Source organism: Phaethon aethereus (assembly GCF_964289735.1).
Source record: "Phaethon aethereus genome assembly, chromosome: 5".
Lineage (NCBI taxonomy): Eukaryota > Metazoa > Chordata > Aves > Phaethontiformes > Phaethontidae > Phaethon > Phaethon aethereus.
In genome coordinates this window covers 31541485-31566014 of record NC_138579.1, presented here as the reverse complement: position 1 = coordinate 31566014, position 24530 = coordinate 31541485, and the positions used below count along the sequence as shown (strand labels likewise).

At 39.1% G+C, this 24530-nt stretch overlaps 2 protein-coding genes across 2 annotated transcripts in view; one reads left to right on the top strand and one right to left on the bottom strand.

Moving 5' to 3' along the window:
- Window positions 1-2717: 2717 nt before the first annotated feature.
- Window positions 2718-18068, top strand: AP4S1 (adaptor related protein complex 4 subunit sigma 1; the record flags this gene model as incomplete). The annotated part of the gene is made up of 5 exons (XM_082000882.1): window positions 2718-2855; window positions 4269-4355; window positions 5450-5518; window positions 8660-8671; window positions 17940-18068. The coding sequence occupies 5 exons, from the start codon at window positions 2718-2720 to the stop codon at window positions 18066-18068; spliced, it is 435 nt and encodes a 144-aa protein (XP_081857008.1).
- Window positions 18069-20801: 2733 nt separating this feature from the next.
- The window catches only part of HECTD1 (HECT domain E3 ubiquitin protein ligase 1), a gene marked incomplete at its 3' end in the record, with an annotated part of 63173 nt that continues 59444 nt past the window's right edge, over window positions 20802-24530 (bottom strand). Inside the window, exons 37-41 of the mRNA XM_082000148.1 lie at window positions 23352-23430; window positions 23146-23239; window positions 22681-22831; window positions 21313-21457; window positions 20802-20939 (exon numbers count right to left, since the gene is read on the bottom strand). Of these exons, the coding sequence (XP_081856274.1) occupies window positions 20802-20939; window positions 21313-21457; window positions 22681-22831; window positions 23146-23239; window positions 23352-23430 (607 nt within the window). The remainder of the gene's footprint in view (window positions 20940-21312; window positions 21458-22680; window positions 22832-23145; window positions 23240-23351; window positions 23431-24530) is intronic.

Here is a 24530-nt window from a genome sequence, read left to right as displayed (position 1 = left end):
TAATTACCTGGTTCATTTTTTCTCAGAGACCCACTTGTGCTGGTTCAGAAGCCCGGGACACAGTGGACAAGCTGTGTGTACCACCACAGCAGCATTGACCACATTGACCAACGTCCATGACTTCTGTTGGAGCGAATCAACAAAAGTGTGATCCTGTTCTGGATGTAAAGAGACTTCGCCGTGCCTGGTGGGGGTGGGAAAGCTCTGAGAATGTCACGATTCCAAATGACTGTCTTGTCCTGTGGATTGATCTGGGACTCCTGTTCCCTGGAGATGTCCTATGGACAAGAGCAGATCAAAGAGGAATTTTCAGAATAACAGGAGTAAAAACTTTCTTGCAGATGTAGGATAATGCAAGGGAAGAGTCCTCCCTGTTAGCTGATGCAGCCTTTGACATTTTCCTTCATCTGAGGGGCTTGCAGAGATTTAAGGGAGAAAATGTAGTCCTACTCATCCTATGCCCCTTACAAATGCGTTACCTGTTTTGAAGAGTTCTGTGCAGGGGATAGTCAAGACAAGAAGAGGATTTAACTCTTTGCCTCTGATACTAATTCACAATTAAGGATATATTTTTGTCCAAGGGCAGTATGTCTTTTAGAAAAGTATCCAGTCAAAAAATTATATCTTTTAGTGAAGGTTTCTTTAAAGCAACGTAAGTGCTCCCAGGATGCTTTTCTGAAATAGGTCTGTGGGAACTTCTTTGTCTGTTGTAGGAATTTTCCTTTCATTGTTGACTGATTTTTGTGAATTTAGTGTGTGATTTCCACCACCACCCCCTCATCTCATTTTAAAACTATTTAAATCATATGGTACTTTCTCAAGGACAAGAAATGCCCCTACTACATTTTCTAATATTTATACTACTAATAATACATATTTGGCAAAAATCAGTATTTTTTCAGTTCTTTAGCTCTTACAGTTACAATTTTAATGTGTCATATGGTTTCAGTTTCCTTGCTGGCAATGCTTCTGAGGCTGTAGATAACACTATACATAAATTATCAGTCTTCACTTGGTTTAGAAATGAATTCTCAGTATCAAGTCTCATTAGTGAAGATACTTTTAGTATAGACATCTAAACTCCTCTGTGTATGGAGTAAATTGCATTACACTGAGGAAAACTGGGTCACTTTCTTGAGATCAAAGTGATGACAGTAGAAGTGGCTTTTCTTTCAGAAAATAATTAGGTGGCCAATACGAATCAGAAGTAAGCAATAATTAATGTCAGCACAATATACTGGGATTTTTTTGTATCACTGTCATGAAAGATTTTTATACCATTTATATGCCATATACCATGGATAGTATATAGCCAGTTTGTTAAAGTTGTTAATAACACGAGGCAGCACCTATGCAGCTTGCCTTGTTACAAAAAATCAGCATATGTTTAAATACCTGTGAGGTTGCTGACTCAGGCACCTATTTTGGTTTTTTGTATTTTTTTTTCCCCTTCACTTTTCCACATTAAGATGTAGCGTTTTTACACAAAGAACTGCACTATATCATTCTGTGAATTCCTGATAAGGGTTTTTTTCAGCTCTTAGGAGAGAATATTTGTGTTATATCTTGGTAAAACATCAGGCAAGGAGCAACTCCTCAGAGCTGGAATAAAGAAATAGCTTTCATGGTAGTTGCTGTATTTCCAGTACCTAAACCTCAAGAGCATTTGGGCCAATAAATCTGCGATCCAAATAGAGAGTCAGATGGAAAACATTATAGTGACTGTTTTCTGGCATTAAAGAAAATAACCCAGAACTTCCATTTAAAAAAATTACATCTGCAGCTTACCTTTTTTTACGTGCTTTTCAAAACATGAAAAATTTCCGTTGTTTAGCAAGCAGATTCTGATATATGCTGTGTTCTTTTTAATAGCCTTTTTCATTGTACATTGTGTGTGGCATATTTATATTCTACAACTCTATTTCAGGGGTGTTGTGTGGGTTAATATTTATTTAGATTGAGATTAAGCTGTTTTGAGTAATTAACATGAACAGATTTCTCCTTTCGCTATCAAAGACGCACACTTAGTTTTCGTTAAGTGCAGAATCTAACTTTCACATCACTGTGGGAAATCAGTTGGGAGAAAACAGATTTCAGTAGCTCCTGGTCGAGCTCAAGATGTGTGCTGATACTGCTGATACCCAGATATTTAGGAGGCTCTCATTCTGCATTAAAGAAATGGTCATTCATTTCTCTTTGTCCTCACTCCCTTCAATCTGACGTCAGGATGGTATGAATGAAATTGTTAAATACGAGTCACACACACACAAAAAAAAAAGCTCATAGGCCAATTTTGGTATTGGGCAGATTTCTGATAATGTTCTCAAACTACTTCATATGTGGGAAGAAAACTGTGAGTAGATTTATAGTTTTGAAGAAGGAATTGCTTACTCCTCCAATTCCCCAAATCTTACAAAGAAATTAAATTTCCTGATAATGTGAAAGCTATTACTTATTAGATAGTTTGTGATTATTTGTGTGGGGAAAAAAAAATGGAATTTTACTCATGGGATGCATGCAAAAGATTAGAGACTTCTTTTCCTATATTCTATGTTTTGGCAATAAACTCAGTCTTAAATATATGTGGATGTGGGCTGGCTAGCTTTTAGGAAGCATTTGTTTGTTGTTGTTGTTTTCCTTTTCTTTCCTCACAGAAATACTCCTCTTGATTCTTGTACCCCATATTCAAATCTACCGCTGAGATCAACAAAAAAGAAATGATAAAGTTTTTTCTTATGGTAAACAAACAGGGTCAAACAAGGCTTTCTAGGTATTATGAGCATGTAGAAATTAATAAACGGACAATGCTGGAAGCTGAAGTAATCAAAAACTGTCTGTCCCGTTCAAAGGATCAGGTAAGTTTTGTAGTTTTTCCCCTACACATTTTATTTTATCAACATCTCACCTCTTTCGTGTCAATAATTCTGAAAACACACCAGTTTCCATTGCAGGTCATTCTTTAACATGTACACATGAATGAAAATATTCTGTTTCTAGATTATGTGTTCACTCAGATGAACTGAGGCTTACAGAGATCTTTGGAGTTTTGTGTATCACTGTTATGTAGATTCCTCCGATTTGTTTGAAGAAGCTCAGAAGTCCAGGAAGAATTTATTTTATCCTGTTAAATGCTTGTCTGGTAGAGATTGATAGAGAGAGATTATTCCTGCTTTGCCAGTAGGGATAGTACTGACAGCTCCAAGTTTAAACAAAAAACGTACAAGAAATGATTCAAAATCATAAAATTACTATTTAAAACACAGGGGTTTTAGGAAACACAAATTTTTAGGCCTCTGTACTAGGCATTTTCAGTTTAAATAAGTGTTCACACTTTCTGCAAGAAAGTCAGAAAACTTCGAAGTTGGAAAATTTCTTAGAGGAAAGTTGAGATTTTCATGGCTCACTTAATTGAGCCATTGGTTCTTTAAGAAAAGTACCAAACTTAGCAAAACTTTTGAGTACGTTGACTTGCATTGGAGGAGAATCTGTGACATGGGCTGTTGAGTGTGTTTTTTTGGTTTGTGTTCTGAAGTCAGCTGCTTTATTTTTCATTAATTACATGTGTCCTTGAACAGTGGTCCTCATGTATGTCACTCTAGAAAACCTCAGAAAAAATAGCAGTTCCTATAAAGTACCTTGGTTCACAGAATTGACAGTAGCTATAGAAATTAACCTCCTCCATACTGCCTGCAAGAGCATCTCCAAACAGAAGTTTCACCAAAAGAGCTAATGGTATGCTGCCATTTCAAGGACTGAGCAAAATGATACTTAAAAAACTGAAGGAGGCATCTTGTTAAAGCAATGTATAAGAGCACCATCTGCTGGCTTCTGTCTTATTGTGAAAGACATGTGAATTCCCCCCCTGGGTCTGGAAGTCTAATAATCTTAAATTTTATATAAAAATACTGATAAATTTTTTAATAGGAAAATTACCTTGAAGTTGTCTCTTTTGGAAGTGCTTCCAAATTAAGATTCAGGGGAAGTATTGGCTGCCGTATAACGCCACACAAGTCACTTCAGTTCTGTATGTTCCAGTTCTTACATTTAAAAAAGCGGTAGCATGTTTTCTGCCAGTAGATAAAAAGTTTTGTGTAACAGTTAGGCTACTAAATTTCTTTCAAGTCAAAATTGCTTGGTGAATCTTGGGAAATCCATTGTTCTTCGTGGCCCTGACAAACATGAAAGCTTAAGCTCTTTGAGCGCCCTGTGCTTAATACTGTCGTATGCTTAGATGGCAACTACATTTGACTCGTCTTCTTTCTGCCTAGTGCTCTTTCGTTGAGTATAAGGACTTTAAGCTGGTGTACCGACAGTATGCAGCCCTGTTTGTAGTCGTTGGAATCAACGAGACGGAGGTAAGAAATCATATACACTCTTGAAACGAGAACTTGTAGTAGTCATGGGCAAGAACTTCAGTCTTTTTCCAGCATGGAATTTTGCAATAGCAATTACAGAATTTCAAGGAGTCATTGCAAAAAGGTGGTTTTATTTCTGTTAAATAAAAAGAAGTATGAAAGAAAATGTGGTTTTGACTCCATTCTAAAGCAGTAGACTGAGCTGTTATCATGAGGCAGTCTTCATGAGCCTTATACTGATTCTGCTTTCTACATGTATGTTTGATCAAACAAATTCGTGTAGGGTGGGGTTTCTCGACAAACGTTAGCATTACAGCCGGATCGGCTGTCTCATCTGCGGTGACTTCCCAGCTGCTCACTATTTTTAACCTCCTTGGCCAAAGAAAATACTCCCATACTGTCAGCTAGAAAGATGCCAATTCATTGTATTTTTTAAAAAAAAAGAGTTATCTGACTGAAAGTTGACAAGTACTGTTATTTCATCTGTTCAGGCTGAGCCTGCAAGGCTTTAGTGTTTACACTGATTCCAGGTTCTCAGAAGTTAATCCAAAGCTTACTATTGGAGACTTAAATGGGGCGGTGTGGAAGGTAGCTGCTGACTACCAGTGTCTTCAGGTCAGGGTTATAATGGCGTGGAGTTCTGGGCAAATCCTGCTGGCTCTGCTACACCGTACAAAAATCACTCATTTGTACTGCTGCAGCATAGCCTGGCTCTGCGCTGCAGCTGGCCGGTGTGACTTCAGCACGGGTAGGCGTAGCCTAGTTAGCTGTATCTATCTAGCTAACCTGGGTGCTGGTAGAAGAAAGAATGCAGTGGGATGGCAGCAGCCCAAGCGAGACAAATCCACTAGGTACTGCGGTGCTCACTCATGTGGCTGGCCTGAATTTTCTGCTCCTGAGCACTCCCCTGCTCTCGGTTCCTCTGCTGGGTAACCACCCCTCCTCTTGCTATGGTGGCCTGAGCTCGTGCACTTTATTGTAGGTCTTACTGTGTTTTTCTAGTTGCTTTTCATACACAACAAACTGAAATAATACCAAGAATATTATTACATTTTCTAGCTTTTAATTTAATATTTACTTGTCTTTAATTTCAGAATGAGATGGCAGTATATGAACTAATTCATAACTTTGTGGAAGTTTTGGACAAATACTTCAGCAGAGTGGTGAGTGAGACATTGAATTTATTCTGAAATATTTCTTCTCTTTTAAAACACTCAGTGAATATGTCATTTCAGGGAGTAAATCAAAAGAGAAATTTTTTTTTTTTCATATTCATTTAGAATTTTGAATACCTTAGCATGAATAAAAACAAAGAAATAAAAAAAAAGAAAGAAAAAAAGCAGTATTAGTTGATTTTTCAGAGAAGTAAAGGTATATGTGGGTTATAAATCATCAGACAAGGAATACCGGAAATATTTCTGTTGGAAAAGCATGTTTTTGTATGTTTATACTCAGGGGTTTCTTTGAGTCATCTACTCTTAAAATAGCCACTGGCATTTTACACATTTTAAAGAAATAAAGAGGTTTATCTTTTCAATTCTTAGCATTACATCCCCCAAATGCACTTCATTCATGATAACGATGGTGTAAGCATTAAGCAGGGAACTGACATCACTCTCACTGAACAAGATCAGAGGGATGGAGCGCAAATGAAACCTCAAAAACCAGTCTGGACTTGTGCTCCCCATGTTGTTGTCATGCAACAGTGGATATCTGATAAAACAGCTATTGTAGATAGACATTTCATTAAGGATTCAACATCAGACATGTCTCCAGTTAAAATGACACAGCTCCTTTTGGTGGGAGATTTTTTGTTTGTTTGTTTTAATAAAGTTTGAAATTGCAGCATTATAATCCTGGTTAGAGCATGTGCTATTTAATATAGGATTTGTAATAATCTGGTTATAAGCAAATTTGCCTGAAATCGTACTTCGGCACAATTTCAGTTTGTCTGTGCTGAAATGTGTCGGGTATCCCTCTCAGGAAAGAGGACTGGATAGAGTTCCCTCCATAGTCCATGTGCTTGAGGGTATTACGTTGGTAATTATATGTAGAAGGGATTAGTGTGCAGGGTCTGTAACTGGTTTCGCAGTGCTAGGACCACGGTGGACATGGCAGAGCTCCCTCTGTGAATTCAAAGACATGCTTGGAAAAGTCATCTGCACCCTTCACTATTTAGATGCCTGGCAATTGTTTTAGGCTATTATCTCAAGTAATGTCACACCAGCCTGTTGAAACGGCTGGTGCTAAGTATATCACTGTCTGATTGTACTAAGTTCAGAATTTGTCTCTTAAAATCGTTATGCTTGCAGTGCCAACCTAAGCAGTGATAACCAGGAATGGAATTTGATCCCGGCAGCACAGGAATGCACAAAAATTTAGTCACATCTTATTTATTCAATTGAGCTAATAGTTTCCAACCACTTCTCAAGTTTTGTTTTCTTTACTTCAGGCAGAGGAAAAATAGATGTAGTTCTTCTACATATAAATGTAGTATATATAATTCCTTGACCACGTATAGAACCCAAGCACTGATAATTGTTAGAAACTTGATGAATTCATCATACCAGAGTTTTTTATATTTTCCATAGCATTTAAGGTTTGAAACTAGGAGAACCAAAAAGGGGGGTGGTAAAGAAATCTCATGCCATTCTGTGGTTCTATTTTTAATAACATATAACGTGATAAACAGCAGAGATCTGAAGAAGAGGGCTATAATTCTAGCTGGGGTTTCTGGCAGAAACCACAGAGCAAGAAAGTATAAGTCTGCACTATTATGGATTAATGTTTACAATTTGCAGAATTTTAGTAGAATCCCAAATTATGATGATGACAACTGAGACAAAACTCTGGGAAAGGAAAGAACATCTGTCCTGCTTTAGAAGGACATTTTGTCATCTATTATTTTTAGGCTTATGAGCTTTAAACATTCTCACATACTCTATTTTTATCTAATGGAGTTTACAGAGCTTGAATTCAAATATCAGAACAAACATTAACAGAATTGAGGTGAAAGCTTTCAAAGTTGCTTGTGAGATGTAATTCTGACTCTCCTTCACTTTTATTATGGCTACCCAGGAGAAAATTCTGCATACTGTTCAGAATGCCTACTCCAATGTTTTCAACTACTTTTTAACGCTGAGGAAACTTAAACAGATCAGGCTCTTAAAATACAATTTTTGTGATGCATAAAAAATTTCTAATTGAAGAATGGCAGAGTCACTCAGCAGAGGCCTGTAGACTAGAACTAGTCCAGTTTACAGCATCTTTAGACCATAGAAGTAGTAGCAATTTTACCAGTGGGAACTCTAACCCTGGTTTTAGGCAGATTGTGAATGGCAACCATGCTAGCAAACTAAATTCCCTAGGTAACAGACCAAGATCCCCTCTTTCAGGAGAGACTGGGGAAGCTCCACCCCAACTGTGCAAGATCTTAACTGCTGAGGCTATGATTAATTGTTTCTAAATTTAGACATTTAACTGAGGCACCTAAGTTAGAAGTTTGCTTATCCTAAGCTCCTATTGCTGGCAGTGGAGACAGAGGAGTATCTCGAGAAAGTGAGTCATGCCTCAAGTGTGCCGAGTCAACTGTTGAAGATACCCATCTCTTCTGATGACTGCAGAGAGACCACAAGGACTTCTAACTCAGACATTTTGGTTAAATGAATAAAACTACTTGGGGTAAATCCAGGCCAAGACCAGAAGGGAAATGATGACTATGTGAAGAATTGTGTTGCTGGGGCTGGAGCAATAGCTAGAATTGCTGAGTGTCCAAAGCTTGGAGTTGCCTGCCTTCTCTTAATATATCCAGCCACAGCTACCGCAGACATGGGTATCTACCACATCTAGATTTTGCTGCTGACATGATCTGCAGCAACATTTTAAATTGTGTTTTTATATGAATTGTAAACTTGGTATTAACATCCTGTTTTTGCAGAAGGAGGAAGAGAGAATACAAGGCTGGAGTAGCCATGATTAGAGATGCTGGTTTTCCACCCACTCATTGAGATGGCACTGCATATATTCAAATTGTCACTTGTGGGTGACCTCAGTGGGTTTTTCTAAGTAAAAATTTCAGAACATTAGCCTTTGTTACGCAGGCAGGTAACACAGCAAAGGCAAAGGAGTGTTGCGCGAAAGAGCACGTAATTGTACAGTCCAGAAGAGAAATCTGAATCACTATAAAATTCTGTATCTGTATTTTGAAGACTTTCTTTATCCTCTGAAGGGATGTGTAATATTTAATGACTGTGAGATGAAAAATTGAACTGTAACTAATGGTTGTCTATCTCTTTTCCTTGCAGAGTGAATTAGATGTATCCTTTTCAGTATCAGAAATCTGTCTTATCTCTTTTCGGTGTTATGTTCCAGTACATATTGTCTTCGTAGCGCTGACTGTCAAAACAGTCAAGAAAATGCAGAGGTTTCACAAATTTTGCACTTACAGTAAGTAGCACCATTTTGGCACCTTTCTGAAAGCATGGCTGATGTTCATGAGGGTCACCTTTTTAAATCCTCAGCTATTAAGATAAGCCTGGTGCCATTTAAAGTAAGACAGGGAGAGCTTGCTTAGAGAGAACTAAGTACCATTAACACTTAGACATGAAAAGTTATATTCATAGAATGATAGAGTAGTTTGGGTTTGAAGGGACCTTTAAAGGCTATCTGGTCCAACCCCCCTGCAATGAGCAGGAGCATCTTCAACTAGGTCAGGTTGCTCAGAGCCCCGTCCAACCTGACCTTGAATGATTCCAGGGATGGGGCATCTACCACCTCTCTGGGCAACCTGTGCCAGGGTTTCACCACCGTCCTTGTGAAAAATGTCTTCCTAATATCTAGTCTAAATCTGCCGTCTTTTCGTTTAAAACCATTACCCCTTGTCCTACTGCAACAGGCCCTGCTAAAAGGTCTGTCCTCATCTTTCCTATAGTCCCCCTTTAAGTACTGGCAGGCTGCAATAAGGTCTGCCTGGAGCCTTCTCTTCTCCAGGCTGAACACCCCCTGCTCTCTCAGCCTGTCCTCATAGGAGAGGTGCTCCATCCCTCAGATCATTTTTGCAGCCCTCCTCTGGACCCGCTCCACAGGTCCATGTCTTTCCTGTGCTGAGGGCTCAGAGCTGGATGCAGTACTCCAGGTGGGGTCTCACCAGAGCGGAGTAGAGGGGCAGAATCACCTCCCTCAACCTGCTGGCCACGCTGCTTTGGATGTAGCCCAGGATAGGGTTGGCCTTGTGGGCTGCGAGTGCACATTGCCGGCTCATGTCCAGCTTTTCATCTACCAGTACACCCATGGGGGAACTTTCAGGCTGAAATAATTATTTCAGAGTTTTACTTTTTTCTTTAAGTTTACAGTAAAATAGATACTGAAATGACTGCAGTAATAAGAACTGAACATTACAGCTATGTCTTGAGTCAAATAGCAGTAGCATCATTGTAAGATTAGGGTTGGACTTTTATCTTGCTTCATGAAAGTCTATCTGAGTTTTACTTTCTGTATCAAAGGAAAGAGAGAAAGGCTGGCCTGGGAGGAGGAATTTAGGAAACCAGGCATTGCCACAGGTACCTTTTTCTCCCCTCCCTTTCCCCCTTTACACAGCTGTATTTTCGTGTATATAATTTGCAGGGTATTAACTAAAATATAATTTGAAAAATTAAGTAAAACCATATACAAGCAAATACTAATAGTAAAATACAGTCTTGAACAATTAAACAGAAATAGCAAGTAAATAAAATACAATACGGAATTCAAAGAAAATTAAACCATGAAAACGTAGTGCAAACAGTCATCTTCCTCCTCAGTTCTTCCAATCCCACAGCCTGCTCACTCTACTTTAGCAATCCTTATGCCTATGTTTGTTGTTGGTTAAATGCAGATCTGCTGGTACAAAGAGCTTTCAGTTATACACCTGAAATACAGTTGCCACCCTGGAATCAAATACTTTAAAGTAATTTAGTTAGTTTACCTTATTTAAGAATTAGTACATATGAAGAACATAGAAAAATTCTGTCATTTTTCCTGTAATTGTTCTCACTTCTTTCCTGAAAAAAAAAACCCAAAGGAAATAATTAATTTAACTTTTGTAAATATTTTAATGCTTGCTACATGCTGGAACTCTGTCTCACTTACTGAACTTACATATGTATGTATATATATACTGTCTGTAGTTCCTTCCTGAAATTCATAAAATGCTGTGGTACTAATATAACACTCCTAAATTCACTCATAAAAAAGAGCAATAATGAAATTTCAGCATGAAGGGACTCTTAAGGTCTCTAAGCGGTTGTATAACTACATTTTTGTATTCAGTTATAGTTAAGTATTAGAACGATGTGTACTTGTGCATGAGATTTGCTGAATTAGAGACTAACCTGACCTATCAGTAATTAGACATAAAAATAGCCCCGTATGTTTCCATATGGTATACTTTGAGTCTGCAATTACCTGGTTCCTTTTATCTTAGATTGTTTCGAGTACTGATGATTCTAAATTCTGTCTGCCTCTGGTCATCGTTTTCACAGCAAAAGGAATCGCCTGTAGTTACACACTTACAGTTCCCACCAGTAGCTCATTTAATCGCTGAGGAAGGCTCCTGCATATCCAGCAAGTTCCTGCATACAGTGCTAGTCTGCATGGCTTAGAGAAGTTGCGTTAAATACTCACACTAACATTTGCAATGGGTGCAATACGGTGTCTGAATGACTCCTCTAGAAATTCATCTTCTACCTGGGTCTTATCTGCATGAGGTGCGAATATAAATATTGGGAAAATAGGAGTTACTTTACTACCGGAAATAATATTGGAGGAGCTCATGTCTGGTACGTCTCTTCTCAACATGTATGACTCATACATGATGTACCTCATTTTTCCATTCAGAAATGCACTTTCGTACATTATATATTTCAGGGACAATTTTAAAATAAAACATTTTACATGTACAAAATATTTCTCCCATTTAGGAAAAAGAACTTTTCATAAATTGAGAGGATACATAAAATAGTTTAAATTAAGTAAGTGAGATAGGTACCCTCAATATTAAAGGTAAAGCAGAGGTGTAATGATGAAGAAGTGGGCTGTTGAGGATTGTATTTATTTTTGCCAACAGCTTGAATAGCAGGGCCAGAAGAACAATGTAAGATCTGGACTACAAGCGTCTTAGATGTTAATGCAGTGCAAGCAATAATCCATCAATATGCCTTTCAAAGTGTGTAAAATAATATCCCCACCTGGGATTAAACCATTTAATTTGCCAAATGGCCTTAAGCTAACTCTTATATTCAGTACAGTTAGCTTGGATGGAAAATGTCTGATGAAGGAAGGTCTGTAACTGCAAATGCCAAGTAGTATTTACAGAATCGTTGTATATGGAGTATCTGGCAGGAGACTGTCAAGGTTTCCTGTCTCTGTGCTATTATTTTTGTGTACAGATCCATAGGAAGTTTATTACAAAAGTGATAGTGGCTATTCTATATGGAAAGTAGTGTTTGCTAGCATGAAAAAAATAGCAGAAAATTACATGAAATAAAAAATTGTGAAAAATACATCATAATCATTGAAGGCTATTCGCCCATGCACAGAGCAAACCACAATTAAATCTAAAAGCTGAGACCCTCATACAATTGAAGTCCTGGAGTCCACACGAAGCCTGCAGCACGTGCACTGATTCTTAAAGCTTCCCCAGCCACAGTGCATTACGCCAGCATTCCTGGCCACACAGCTCCTGCTAATGCATTTCTAAAGTCGTTTGGTTTGTTTTTAAAATACCTCTAAGTAGCGTTGCTGGGCCAGTTGAATGAACAAGTTCTGAAATTGTCCCAGGGATGTTGCTTCCTAATGTGTTTGTTAGTAGCACTAGCTGAACTTCGCTTCTGTGTATGAAATACATGAGTGGGGTTTTCTGTAGCTCTAAAACCCCAGCTTGGACAGTGTAGGAGCTACTTGCTCGGTGTGACGATGACGAAGAGACTACAAAACTGCAGGTGTTACCACAGCAGCTCTGTAGGGAACGATATGCTGGTAAGCATGGGAGTTTCTAAAATTACAAGAAGTTGACTTTTCCATTGCTTGAGCTGGTGAAGCAAAGCTTACTTGAAGACACATTATTAACTTACAGAAGAAATAGATACTTACATTGCCCCTGTGGGAGGGGAGAGGGAAGACAGGGTGCTCTAGGACCAAGCATTTGAAGAATGTTTTCTTGATCCAAAAAAAACATTACATTCCATTGCAACTAGCTGCTGCTGCTGCTCCTAGGATAGATAAAAAGCTTTGATTCAGGGAATACTTCATGTGAATCAACTGTATTCTTCAGTGCCCCATGGAATCATACTTTCGGAGTACAGTGCATTTAAATAGTAAGAAAATTGAATAATAAATTTATTCTGAGAATTTATAAGGAAACACTTTCATTTGTACTACAGTAATAAGTGGATGAAATGTAAAACTATAAGGATTAGCTTAAAATTGTTGCTAATTAAGGGAGAAGTTTCCCTTTAAGTCCGTGATGTAGGGGAGACACGTACTCACATCAGGTAGACCACTCACCTTTCACGCTTTGGCAGAAATTCACCTCAATGTACCAGCAAATAGCCTAGAATATCACAGGACTTGAAGGCACCATTTGTCTCCTCTTTAATGTCAGCATAGCCATTTGAAGAAGAAATGGTCAGAAAGCATTAAGTGGGTTTCAGTGCCTAAAATTTTTCTATGATTAGATAGACTAAAAGTTACTTAAAGCAAATGTTAGCGAAGATAAAGTTGGAATGTATGACTAGATTAAGCAAAAGAAGCAACCCCAACTAATCTTCAGCTGAAGATTCATGGCCAGGATGGAAGTCAAAGTTTTGTAATGTTGTATATTCAGTAGCAAACCATCTGCCCCGTAAGTACTCATGCTGTAATCTACAAAGCTTTTGTTTGTGCTCCTGGGTGTGTTACCTGATCACAAGGTGTTGGCTGCAGTTTATCATCCCTTAAGCCTGTACACACCCTTAATTACTTGCTGGGAATATCCTGAAATATCTAAAATGTCTCTATATGAAGAAGTTATTTATTGCATGCAAGACCTAAATGTGCCTTTTCCTTTTTCTCCTTTCCTTCCCTTCTCCCCCACTTAACTATCTGCCTATATAATGTTTTTGGGAAGGAGACACAAGACTGTGTCACCTTTACCTCCTCTTTGTATGTATGTGCCATAAAAACTCTTTGTGAGAGTAGAAATTACCATTAATAGCTTTAATAAGGGCGACTCTTGAAGTTACCCAAGCTCCAGTGTAACATTTAAACACCAGTTGCAGTAGGTGCCTCTACTGCTAGGTACGCAGCCACAACAGCATTGACTAAAATCCATACACCAAAGGCAGTAAGGGCTCACCTTTTGCCTAGGCTGGCAACTTATGCTGACTGTTTCCTATCTGGGTGCTCTGAAAACTTTTATTACGGACTTTTATCTACAAATGCACAGTTTAATACATGTTTTCTTCTGCGTACATGTTTAAAAATGACTGTTAGCCTCTGCACGGATCTAGTTAAAGTAAGTCCCTTAATCCTTGTTTGTGGGCAGCCGGGATTCTTACTGGAAGCAAGACCTGCAGTGACAGCTCTGGGTGGTGCACGTGGCAGCGCGTACACCAAATACAGCTTTTTCCTGTTGCCAATTGCTCAAACTGGTTTGCTTTGCTGCTTTTCAGCTGGGTGTGGATCTATGACTTCAGGGCTTTAAACCCTGAAATTAGGGGTCACTTGCCACACAAGTGGCGGGTGGGGAGGGCAAGCCTCGCTGAGGGTCAGAGATACATATCCCTCGCTGGGCAGGGCATTTGGAGGTGAGTGGCTAAGCAGCTTGTGTATGATGAGATGTAACCATAGAGGATAGTCATGAGACTCACAGGAAGGGGGAAAAGCCAAGGTTGCTGCCCAGGCAGTCCGACTGTTTGCCCGGAACGGCATGGTAAAGCAAGGAGTGGGAAGGGAACTGAAAAAGGAAGCCTGGATGTTAGGTTGAGGGTAAAGAACGCTCCGAGACCTTCCAAAATCAAGATGAGAGATCTTTCCAGAATGGTATTAGTATCCCCATTCAAACTGCGGGTGAAATCACTGGTTCTGGAATGATGACTGCGAGATTAACAGGTTACCGATGGACAGAAATCTTACCACTGTTTTCTGTAATGGAGTAGGCCAATTTTGAAATAACCTGGAATGGCCCTGCAGGCAAATTGACCTCTCATTTAACCACACCGGGTTTAAGCGGAACAGCTGCAAGATACTTACTGGTATGGGCACAGTTTTCCTTCGATGCGGTATCAGCTCTTTAGGAAATGCAGCAGGGGAAAGAGCAGTGGTAAGCATTTTAAATGTGTTCTCAAACAAGATGATGCAGAAGAAAAAGGCAGGAGTGGCAAGTTGCTGCGTCATCACTGATCCTGGTTGTTTCAGTCTCCTGGGTTTTAAATCCTTGGGACTCTCAAAGGAAGAGGAGGGCCCGGAGAGGCAGGAGCTCTTGCTCCGCTGTGGGAACTGGAGCACTGTCAATCAGTGGTAGTGTAAAAATTAAAAGCCAGGAGGAGCTGGCTTTATCACTTGTTGAAACCTGAATGGAATGTTATCTAACTTCGTTAAGAGATCCTCTTGCCCTGTGTAGAGCTGTGCCAGAGGGGAACTAAGCAGCAGTGGAAGAGCTGTCTTCCTAAAAATTCTCACATTACTGGGATAAAGAAATCCTAACTTCTCAGATTAAAATATTTGTGTAAAGACTGATTTACTTGTAAAGTATGCCATAGGAAGAAATTTGTCTTGAGTCTTTAATCTGCCAAGCAAAGTAAAAACAGTTGCCTTTGTCTCTGGAACCACAGAAACCGAGACCATTGAAGTTGTAAGGACAGTACTGCTCCTCAGTACTGAAAGACCCAAGTCTGATTTTTAGAAGCAATTTAGGCCTACGGTCAGACTCAGGAAGAAGTCTGGTATTTAAAATACAACTTAGAATTAAATTAGCTGGTTAAGTTTAGGCCAGCAAATTAGAAGCTATCTGATGAACCACGGACATACCCAAGATCCTGTTGACAGCTGGAGTCAAGTCAAAAGAAACCTGAGTTTCTTTTCCTCACTTAATAGTAACTAGTAGTAAAGTTACTTGGGGGCCCAAATTCTGCTACTACGCATACTTAGGCACGCTGTGCTCTTGGTCAAGCAGAACGCATTTGTTGGAGTAGCGATACAATTGCTTACCCTTCTGCACAAATACACAGTAGCACTGAGTTCAGCCCAGAGCGCTCATGGCAATTTGGAGCGGCAGAGGAAGGGGACAGCCTGCTAGCTGAATTCTCATCAACTTGAACATACAGGTTCTCCCAACAGTTCAGCCTGAACAAGTTCAAGCTTCTGCTTTTCATCTCTTCAAAGGGTGGTCATGACATAAGATACTGGGCTGCCATGAGATACTCTGTGCCCCTCTTCTTGCTTTAACGTAAGTAGTAGAAGCAATCGCCAAGGACAAAAACTTAAGCATGTCTCATCGCTGGGCTAGACCGTCATACTCAAGAACTATTTACAGACTGCAGGAGAACAAGTAGAAGGCAGCAGGTGCAGCTGCTGCCAACTCAGCTAAGCTTTCCCACAGAGAAAGGTGGGTTTGGAATTCCCCAGGCTGAGGACAGGCTCAGCCTCTGTCCTCTACAGGTTTCAGGCAGGCAGCACCTCTACTGTGGCGTTCTACAAGAGGCTCAGCCTCTTGAAGTAATGACTTGGGCTTCTGAATCAGAGAGAAAGAATCACAGAAAAATCCCTCTCTGCATTCCCAAGTACTGGCTTCAGCCCCAGTGCTCTAGAACCTGTGAATTGTTTGATGGGTCTGGCTTTCACCACTCATTGCAGGGAAAGTAAGGCACCCAATTCCGATTAAGGAATTCCCTTCTCAAAGCCAGGTGCTAAAACACTAGCCATGGGAATGTTCCATGTTACTTAACTTAAATCTGTTTCTTGAATTCAGACCCAAGACAGTTCACTTCCATGAACTCGCGTCGTTACAGCTCTGATGGTTTAAGGTGTTGTCTCCCCACCACCTAGGAGGAACAAATACATGCAAATATGTGGCTCCTCAGCTGGTGTCCTACCCAGTTCAGTACCCCCACTGTTCCTGCTCCTGGGCAGAGCAGTAGGGCAGACTGCTGTAGTTAGATCCACTAGAACTTGAGAGACAGAGTAGTCCTCTTAAATGCCTGAGTCACATGCAAAAAAATGAGACTTAAGCTTTATCACGCTGAGCAGAGGAAAGCGTCAACACTTTCAAAATCCTGGCTCTTGCAGCTCCACTGATTAGCGTGGAAGTCCACCAACCTCAATACAAAGACTACAGCAAAACCAGACCATCTTCCTGAGTTCAAACCATAGCATCAAAAATAGCGTAATGAGCAGAGAAAGCACTCAAGAAACTCATCAAAGTTGGAAAAGAGTGTTGAAAGATGTGTTTAGAAGTTACTGTCAAGTATCTTGCTAGCTCCACTGCAGTCGTCCTCAATACACAGGCAGGAACTAGAAGGAGCAAAATGAAGGCAAAAGCCGATCTGTTGAGCACAGCGAAGAACACATTTAAAGAACAGCAACAGGTGGAGAGCAAGGCAGATGAAGGGTTATTCATGCCTCTGTAGATGCATCTGCTGGTCAGTTAGGCATGGCAGATGCACCCAGCAGGCTTTTTCATTATGCCTATTTCCATTTCAGGTTACAGTGGTAAATGGCAACACAAAAGCCTTTTTTTCGCTAAGTGGAGCCCTTTGCAGTTGTTCGGTGGATACACAACACACTGATGTACGCAGAAGAATGCCCGCCGCTTAATACCGGAGCAAGGCCTGTCGCCGTTTGTTGGGTTTTTTTGAGACAGATGCTGTTAGATAATGTTAAGGAAAGACAGACACAGTAGTGTACAAATTTCATATATCACAACAGTGCAAATTCAGTTTCGGATTATTTTCTTTTAGGTGAACATTAGAGATTATAAATGTCTTTTAGAAAGTGTTTAAAATATGAACCGTTTATTTACTTTTGCTCTTTATGAGATTTATTACTAGATCAATGACTCAGCTTTACATATCAGCGTATTCCTCAAGCTATTTTCAAGCAGATCAAATAGCATTAGTAACTTAGGGTAAGAAAAATTTGAGAATGAAATTTTAAGAATTTGACAATTACTTTTCTAAGAAGAAATGCAGAATATTCGCATCTTCACATTTAAGGTTGTTATCCCTGGATAATGTTTTATATTCAAGCAATATGTGGTATTCTGGCAGACAGTAAAATTAACCACCGATACCTAAGCTCAGGTGTACCTGCTTTTCCTACTGTGGGGTCATCTTCCAGGATGGGATACTGCCCAGGCTTCAGCTTCTCAACTACAAACATCTGACATCTCTGTGATCAGAAAAAAAGTGTCAGTTGAACTGTTTCCCCAGCTCTGTTACAATAAATAGCCAAATAACTAGAACAAATTAAGAAATACCTATTTTTGTACACTTTAATTAAAGACTAAGCTGCCTAAGGTTTTCTCTGAATTATCTTCATGTTCAAAATATACTTAACTTCAAATGTTTCTAGATCATGTTCAATTTGGACAGAGTGCACATCATTTTGGATGAGATGGTGCTAAATGGTTGCATCGTGGAAACAAACAGGAACAGAATTCTTGCCCCTCTGACCGTGCTTGACAAAGTGGCAGAAAGCTAGCAAGATGCAAGACTGACTCCAGCATTTGCCAAAAGATCGTGAAACCACCAGGAGCGTACCGACAGCTGTTCTCTGATGTTGTAAGACCGACTCGGGCAATATTCAAATTAGTTGGAAATTATTTCCTGTTTCTCCTATACCCTATGGCCCTAATGGAAATATACAGCGAAACACCAAGCAGAACCTTCCATTTTAGATGCAGCTTTATTGACAGCGCAGCAATTTTTCTAGAACAGTCCCTATCTTTTTTTAAATTGGCTGGGGATAAAAGTAATGGAAACTTGACCATCTAGGAATCACCTTGAATTGTGTAGCATTGTGCCAGACCTAGGAGCAGACAGAAAATATGGAAATACAAATTCAAACAGTTTCAGTACTTCTTTCAAGCACCGACTTATTTTCATACAGATGTACTGTAAATTTAAGTTCTGTGACTTTTATGACCATTTCTAAACTAGATTCAGCCTTCATCAAAAAGCTGGTTTCACTGCCTTTTCCATGGAAGTTATGATTACAAAAGTAATGTAAATAACTTAAGTATAGATTTGGGATTCCTGCATACTGTTTTAAGTTGTAACTAGAAGTATTTGGCACTTAAATATTGTAACATTAATGAAAGATAATTAAAATAAAAACTTTCATCATCTTCTGTCATCTTGGCTTCATAAATTACACAAAATCTTTTCCATTTTGGCACACAGGTGTTATTTTTTTTTCCTCTTTTATATTCTATCCATGAGTCATGATTAAAACGTCTACAGAAGATGTGCAGGTTTCTCAGTACCAGCTAGCAGACAAACCAGCCTTTCTTCTGGAGTAGGAGGATGTAGCTACCTACCCTAACTCATATTCCCAGGCGTATGACATGCCGGTTCATACCTGTGTAGTGTGCTGCAAGGCACCGAGGAGCTCGCAAGCTGAGCTTGCTTTCACTTACCTTCATGCTAGAAAGGTATCTGGCTCCTTCTTCATAACCCCCCACACCAACACTAGGCATAACTTTATGCTGAAAGAGCATCTCCCGTGTGAGCTTTATGTGTGAAAGCACGTACGGGTCACATCTAAATTGCACCTAGAAACCAGGGTCTAAGGAGCAGAGAGGGAAGTGGTGTGTGGGAGAACAGTCCACGTAGCTTTAAAATAACAACACATTCAGCAAAACAAGATGACATTGGATCTGGAGCAGGTACTTGTACAGAAGGTTTATGCAACTGTTCTGTTGAAGCACAATAGTCAGGGGAGTTGGGGCAGGGTAGAGATTCCCCTTCAGTTTTGCACAGGGGAGAATTTCCAAAGACAATGCCTGCAAAGTCCTATTAATAATGCCACAAAAAGAAATGTGGCATCAACCTGATTTACATGTGTGAGGCAGAATCTTTTGGCAAGCCCTCCCTCAGCAGCGGGCCAAGCAAAGATTGCCACCAGAGAAAACTGGCATAGAACAAAAACTTACACACAGATTCAACTAAAATAACAATTTTTCTTTCCTAGTATCAAGTACTTAAATACCTTTGAAGACATATTAGCATCTCGCTTTATCTTACTGTAAGCCACTTTTTACCAACAAATACCTCACCACACACTGAAACCATGACAGGCGCCCCATCTCAAGTAAAGCTGAATCAGCTGCATTCATCTGAGCCAGTTTTTATTCCAATGTAATGAAGAACTATAACCTCCAGTCCCACGGGCCTACTAGAGAGCACCAAGAACTGCCACAGGCAGCGTTATCACTGCCAGACTAGTTCTTAAAAAGTTGCACTGTGTAATTTTGCAAAGATTTGAGCGCAGAGATGACTTTGTGAGATCAATTACTGCCATGTAGTTCTTTTAAACCTTGGAAAAAAGTATGGCACGTTGTTCAGAACACGTACAGAGATTTAATAACATAAGAAGTATTAATGAAGTATTCAGAGGAGACAGTTTTATATGTTGCAAACATTTTAATGATTACTTTTGAGCTTACACATTGGGTGTTTTTTTTTAAACTTCAAACTGCAACAAGTTAAATAAATGTTTATAATATACAAAGAAAATACAACCAAAAGTAAAACTTGCTTTAAGTGTGCCTTGTACTAGGAACCAGTGTTTTTTAATAGCTTTATTGTTGAGCTGCACAAACACACTTAAGGATTTGATCTTTATAGCAGGGCATTTGAGAAATCAAAATATATTCCCACTTGAAAGAAAAAAAAAAGGTTGTGCATGATTATATGCAAAAACCCACTAAAATACTCCAATAGTGCAGGCACCATTAAAAAAGAAAAAGCTGGAGATGCCCATTAACTCTAAGTTTTAAGGAAGCAAGTTTCTGACCAGTCAGCTTAAGCCAGCAGAACAGGGATCAGTGATGGCAACTGTAGTGTACAAGGTATTAAATGACAAACTTTACACAAATACTATGTTAGAAATCTGTATCAGTGAACACTGAAAATCTGATGATCTGTTCTTTGGAACAGTCAAACAGAACCACCTTAATTTCCAGTTGTGCAAGCCCTTGAAGCATCACACAGTGTTCTGTGCCAATTTCTTGCTGGCTGTGTAGTTACAGGGTTTTATTTTGTCATTAGCAGCTAACAAACTTATTCCACATGTTCCTAAAGCCTCACAGGTGAAAAAAAAGGCAAGTCTCATCAGAGCACAGCGTGGAGATCATATTTTTTGCACACAAACACAAGAGGCTTCGCTAGTATCAAAAAACACTTTCTGGTGTCCCACATTGCAGTCAGGCGCTCAGTTGAGATGGAAGCCTTTCTCCATTGTAGCAGCTAGCAGACGCTCTCTCATAATCTCCTCAGAAGAATACTCGGGCAGCTTCAGGTAATGCACACATGTATTCACAGATGGGTAACTTGCATCTGTAGCATCAACCTGAGGAAAAGAGAACATTTTTTACGCAGTTCTTCACAGCACTCGATAGGGAAGTTAAAAGTAGTAAGGTCCTCTAATTCATGGCATTTACTGCACGCATAACACCAGTTGTCAAGAAACACTAGCATCAGGAAAGCTACAGAGCAACTTATAAATATATTTACTTTATATGTACATTAATTCTTTTATATTCAATATGAAGTCACAGAACAGACCTGAAAGAGATTAGTACTGAAAAGCTTAGCACAGTGTCATAAGTTATAAACCAAAAAGAAAGAAGAAAAAAAAATTATCAGTGTTATTTCTTAATGTAGCAACGATTACGGTAAAAGCCAAAACAGCTGGTTTGAAGGGCAACCTGAAGAAGCCGTACCTTGCGTACAACAGTGAGCCGGGGATGCAGGTTTGCCAGTCCTCCTGGTGGGAGTGTTGAACAACCGGTGGTGAACTGGAGAAAAGCCTTCCTTTCATCTGAAGACATACCACACAAGACTCTCACAAATCGAAGGAATCCAGGGCTTAAAAGAAATTAAAATAGTTAGTTTTGATAACATTATAAGAGAGTGGGTTTTTTTTTCAATTTCTCTTGAGACAGAATGACAATCTTAGTTATGTCTAAGCAGTCATTTAAAGATTCTAGTGCCTGTTCAGTATTGAGTTAAGAATAAAACATCATAAAAGCCACAAAAACACTTCTTTAATCTCCTTGCTTAGTATTACACAGAAAAATACAGGTAAACAAGAACTTCTCTCTATCCCTTATCTTGGGGTGTTATTTGGGTATCATGCATATGAATGAGTAGAGAAGTAGACAGAGCTCAAACGTAACGAGAAGAATCCAACTGACTATAATCTTAAAACTTTTTCTGTACCACTTCTGCAGTATAAAGCCACTTCAATTTATATATGACTTTATTTCTATCCTGTTAAAGACCCTCATGTAAAAAAAAATAGGAAAAATATAACAAACTACAGCAGATCTTCAAGGAATCCTCCAGATACCATTGCTTTCATCCATACCAGCCCAGGGAACGAGCGGGAGGAGAGGGCATGAAGAAAGCACAGCCTGCTGAAACACGCCCTCAGGTATCAGGCACTGTAATCTCAGCTGCATCTTTGCAGGCAGGGCAGGGTCAATGGAAGAATCACTCTTGGCCATTAGGATCCTCCAGCATGCTTATACTGGAGTTAACACAGCTAACACAGTTCCAGAAGTAATTTGTATGTTATTGCTACCAAACATGACAAGCAGCAAAACAACCCAAGCCCAACAAGCCCCAAAACATCGAGACCACCTCCTGATAGCCAATCACCAGTATATTTGCTGCCTGCATAGTACATTTTAACTACACTTGAAGAGAAAGAAATAGGAAATAAGGGACAAATAACAACTATATCCGACTGAACAGGAATTATAAGTACCACCACAGATGAAAGGAACAACTCTAAAATGCTATTTTTAATAGCCTGTATTAGTTAGCTGCCATTACATTTCCACTAGTTGTTCACATTTTAGTATTTTCAATTTTTTTATCCTCTCTCATCACAAAAACACCAAGTACCTTCTAACCTATCTATTGTAACATACATGGTTATTTCATGTAGTTTTAGACAATCGCTTCCTCTTCAGTGACCACCAATCCCATCCATTTTGGCGTCTTCACCTAATGAACATTCTGGACATTTTATCACTTAACATGTCTTTTAGCTACTATTTTAAAACCACTTAGAATATAAGTACCTATCGCGTGTATATCCCAGTTTAGGTTCAGTATAGTTGATTATATCCTCAGCTGCCCAAGAAGGTGACTGATTTCCACAAAGAATCATCTGAACTTCTTCATGGCTGAAGGAACTCAGCTTCTCCATTGGGAAGACTCTATTGAAGCCATCTTTAATTTACAGAAGATACAGGTATAAACATAAGTCAAAGGAATATTTATATAATAATGTCAGCATTTTGATTATATTTTAATCAAACCAGAATCAATCAACAGTTTCTTAATTAAGGTAAGCAGAACCTCTTCAAGATCAAAAATGCCATAACTAATGCAAAGGTGCAATGAAATTAGTATCTTGCCTACTGCAATCTTAATTTAAAAGTTTGGTTTTGAAAGCCAATCTATGCCACCACTTTAGACCAGCATGCCCTGAACACCAATTAGTCCACCTAACTGCATATATATTCTGCCACGTTTAAAATTACCTCTGAATGCCTCCATCTGTTTCTGTATACCAGTATGCATGCAGAAGTCAAACATGAGATCCACATATTCCTCTGCATTATCCATTGTTACAGTCTGCAAAGACAATAGATAAATACTGTAAGAATTCACTTTGCATTAGAGTTACTGCTGAGACAGGAAAAAATTTAACTGCCGTTTAGATTGTAAAGGTAGGTTGTTTCCTTACCTCATCCTCACCACCGGGCTTGAGATCCACCGCTGTAAACCCATATACTTTGGACGAAGGACAAAACTGAAAATTTAGACTCCAAAATACAAAGAGAGTTACTAGTTGGAAACACGTCTGCTACCGCTTTTGCAAATACACCAGATTTATAAACTGCACCCACACACCCGAAAGCATCTCACTACATTCCAAACCATTGTTTGTGGATCATTTTGTGTATACATGAGTAATGGTACCACAGTAAAGAACTACCATTAGTAATGGACTACACAGATAATACATGTTTCAAATCTATGCTATGCACATGCATGTACTCACCCACTATTTATTTGGATTTGATAACCCTTGAAAATTTCACAGTGTGGTATCTTTAAGGTTTCAAAACTACTCAAACTGTTTAATAAGGTTCACAAACTCAGAAAATCCTTTATATTAATTTCCAGCACTAACAGTTATAGAGCCACTGAACATACTAGACATTTAGGCCCTTCAATGGTGCTACTTAATTCCTCTCTGTATTAGAAGCCATGCTACAGCCCACAAGGCCATATACAATTACTGATCTCTGACTATGCAATCCTTGCGGCACAACATGATTTTAACAAATAACCCATAATATTAATGGTAGAAAAACTACTGTTGTTTCAAAAGAAGTAATTTAAAACTACAAGAGATGACATCCCGACACAAGTTTTACACAGGTATGAGCACTTCTATGCCTTTAAAATTTGACAACCTTTAGCAAATGTCCTGTTTAACATGGATTCAAACACTGCGCTGTGTGTCGATTAACACAATCTGAAATTTCTCTCTCCCCATTTTAAAAGCTCTCAAAAAAAAAAAAAAGATAAATTTTAATAGTTATCATAGCCAAGAAATTACTGATTCACAGTCTTCTAAAGGACTTGGCAAGTATTTGGGTGTTTCTAGAGAGTCATACGGCATTGCAGAGCAGCCATATTTAAGTTTAAACGTTAGGAAACTGAGCAAGTGAGAAGAGAAAATCCTCAAACTAAGGAACAAGAATACAGCTACGGATGGCAAACTGGATCTTGCTGCATCTCTAACGATTCCTCCTTGCAATGACACTATCTAAAATGAAGAAATCTTCATTTTTAATTACACATGTTAACATCGGTCTCTAAACACAACACTGTTTGCATATTTATAAATAAATAT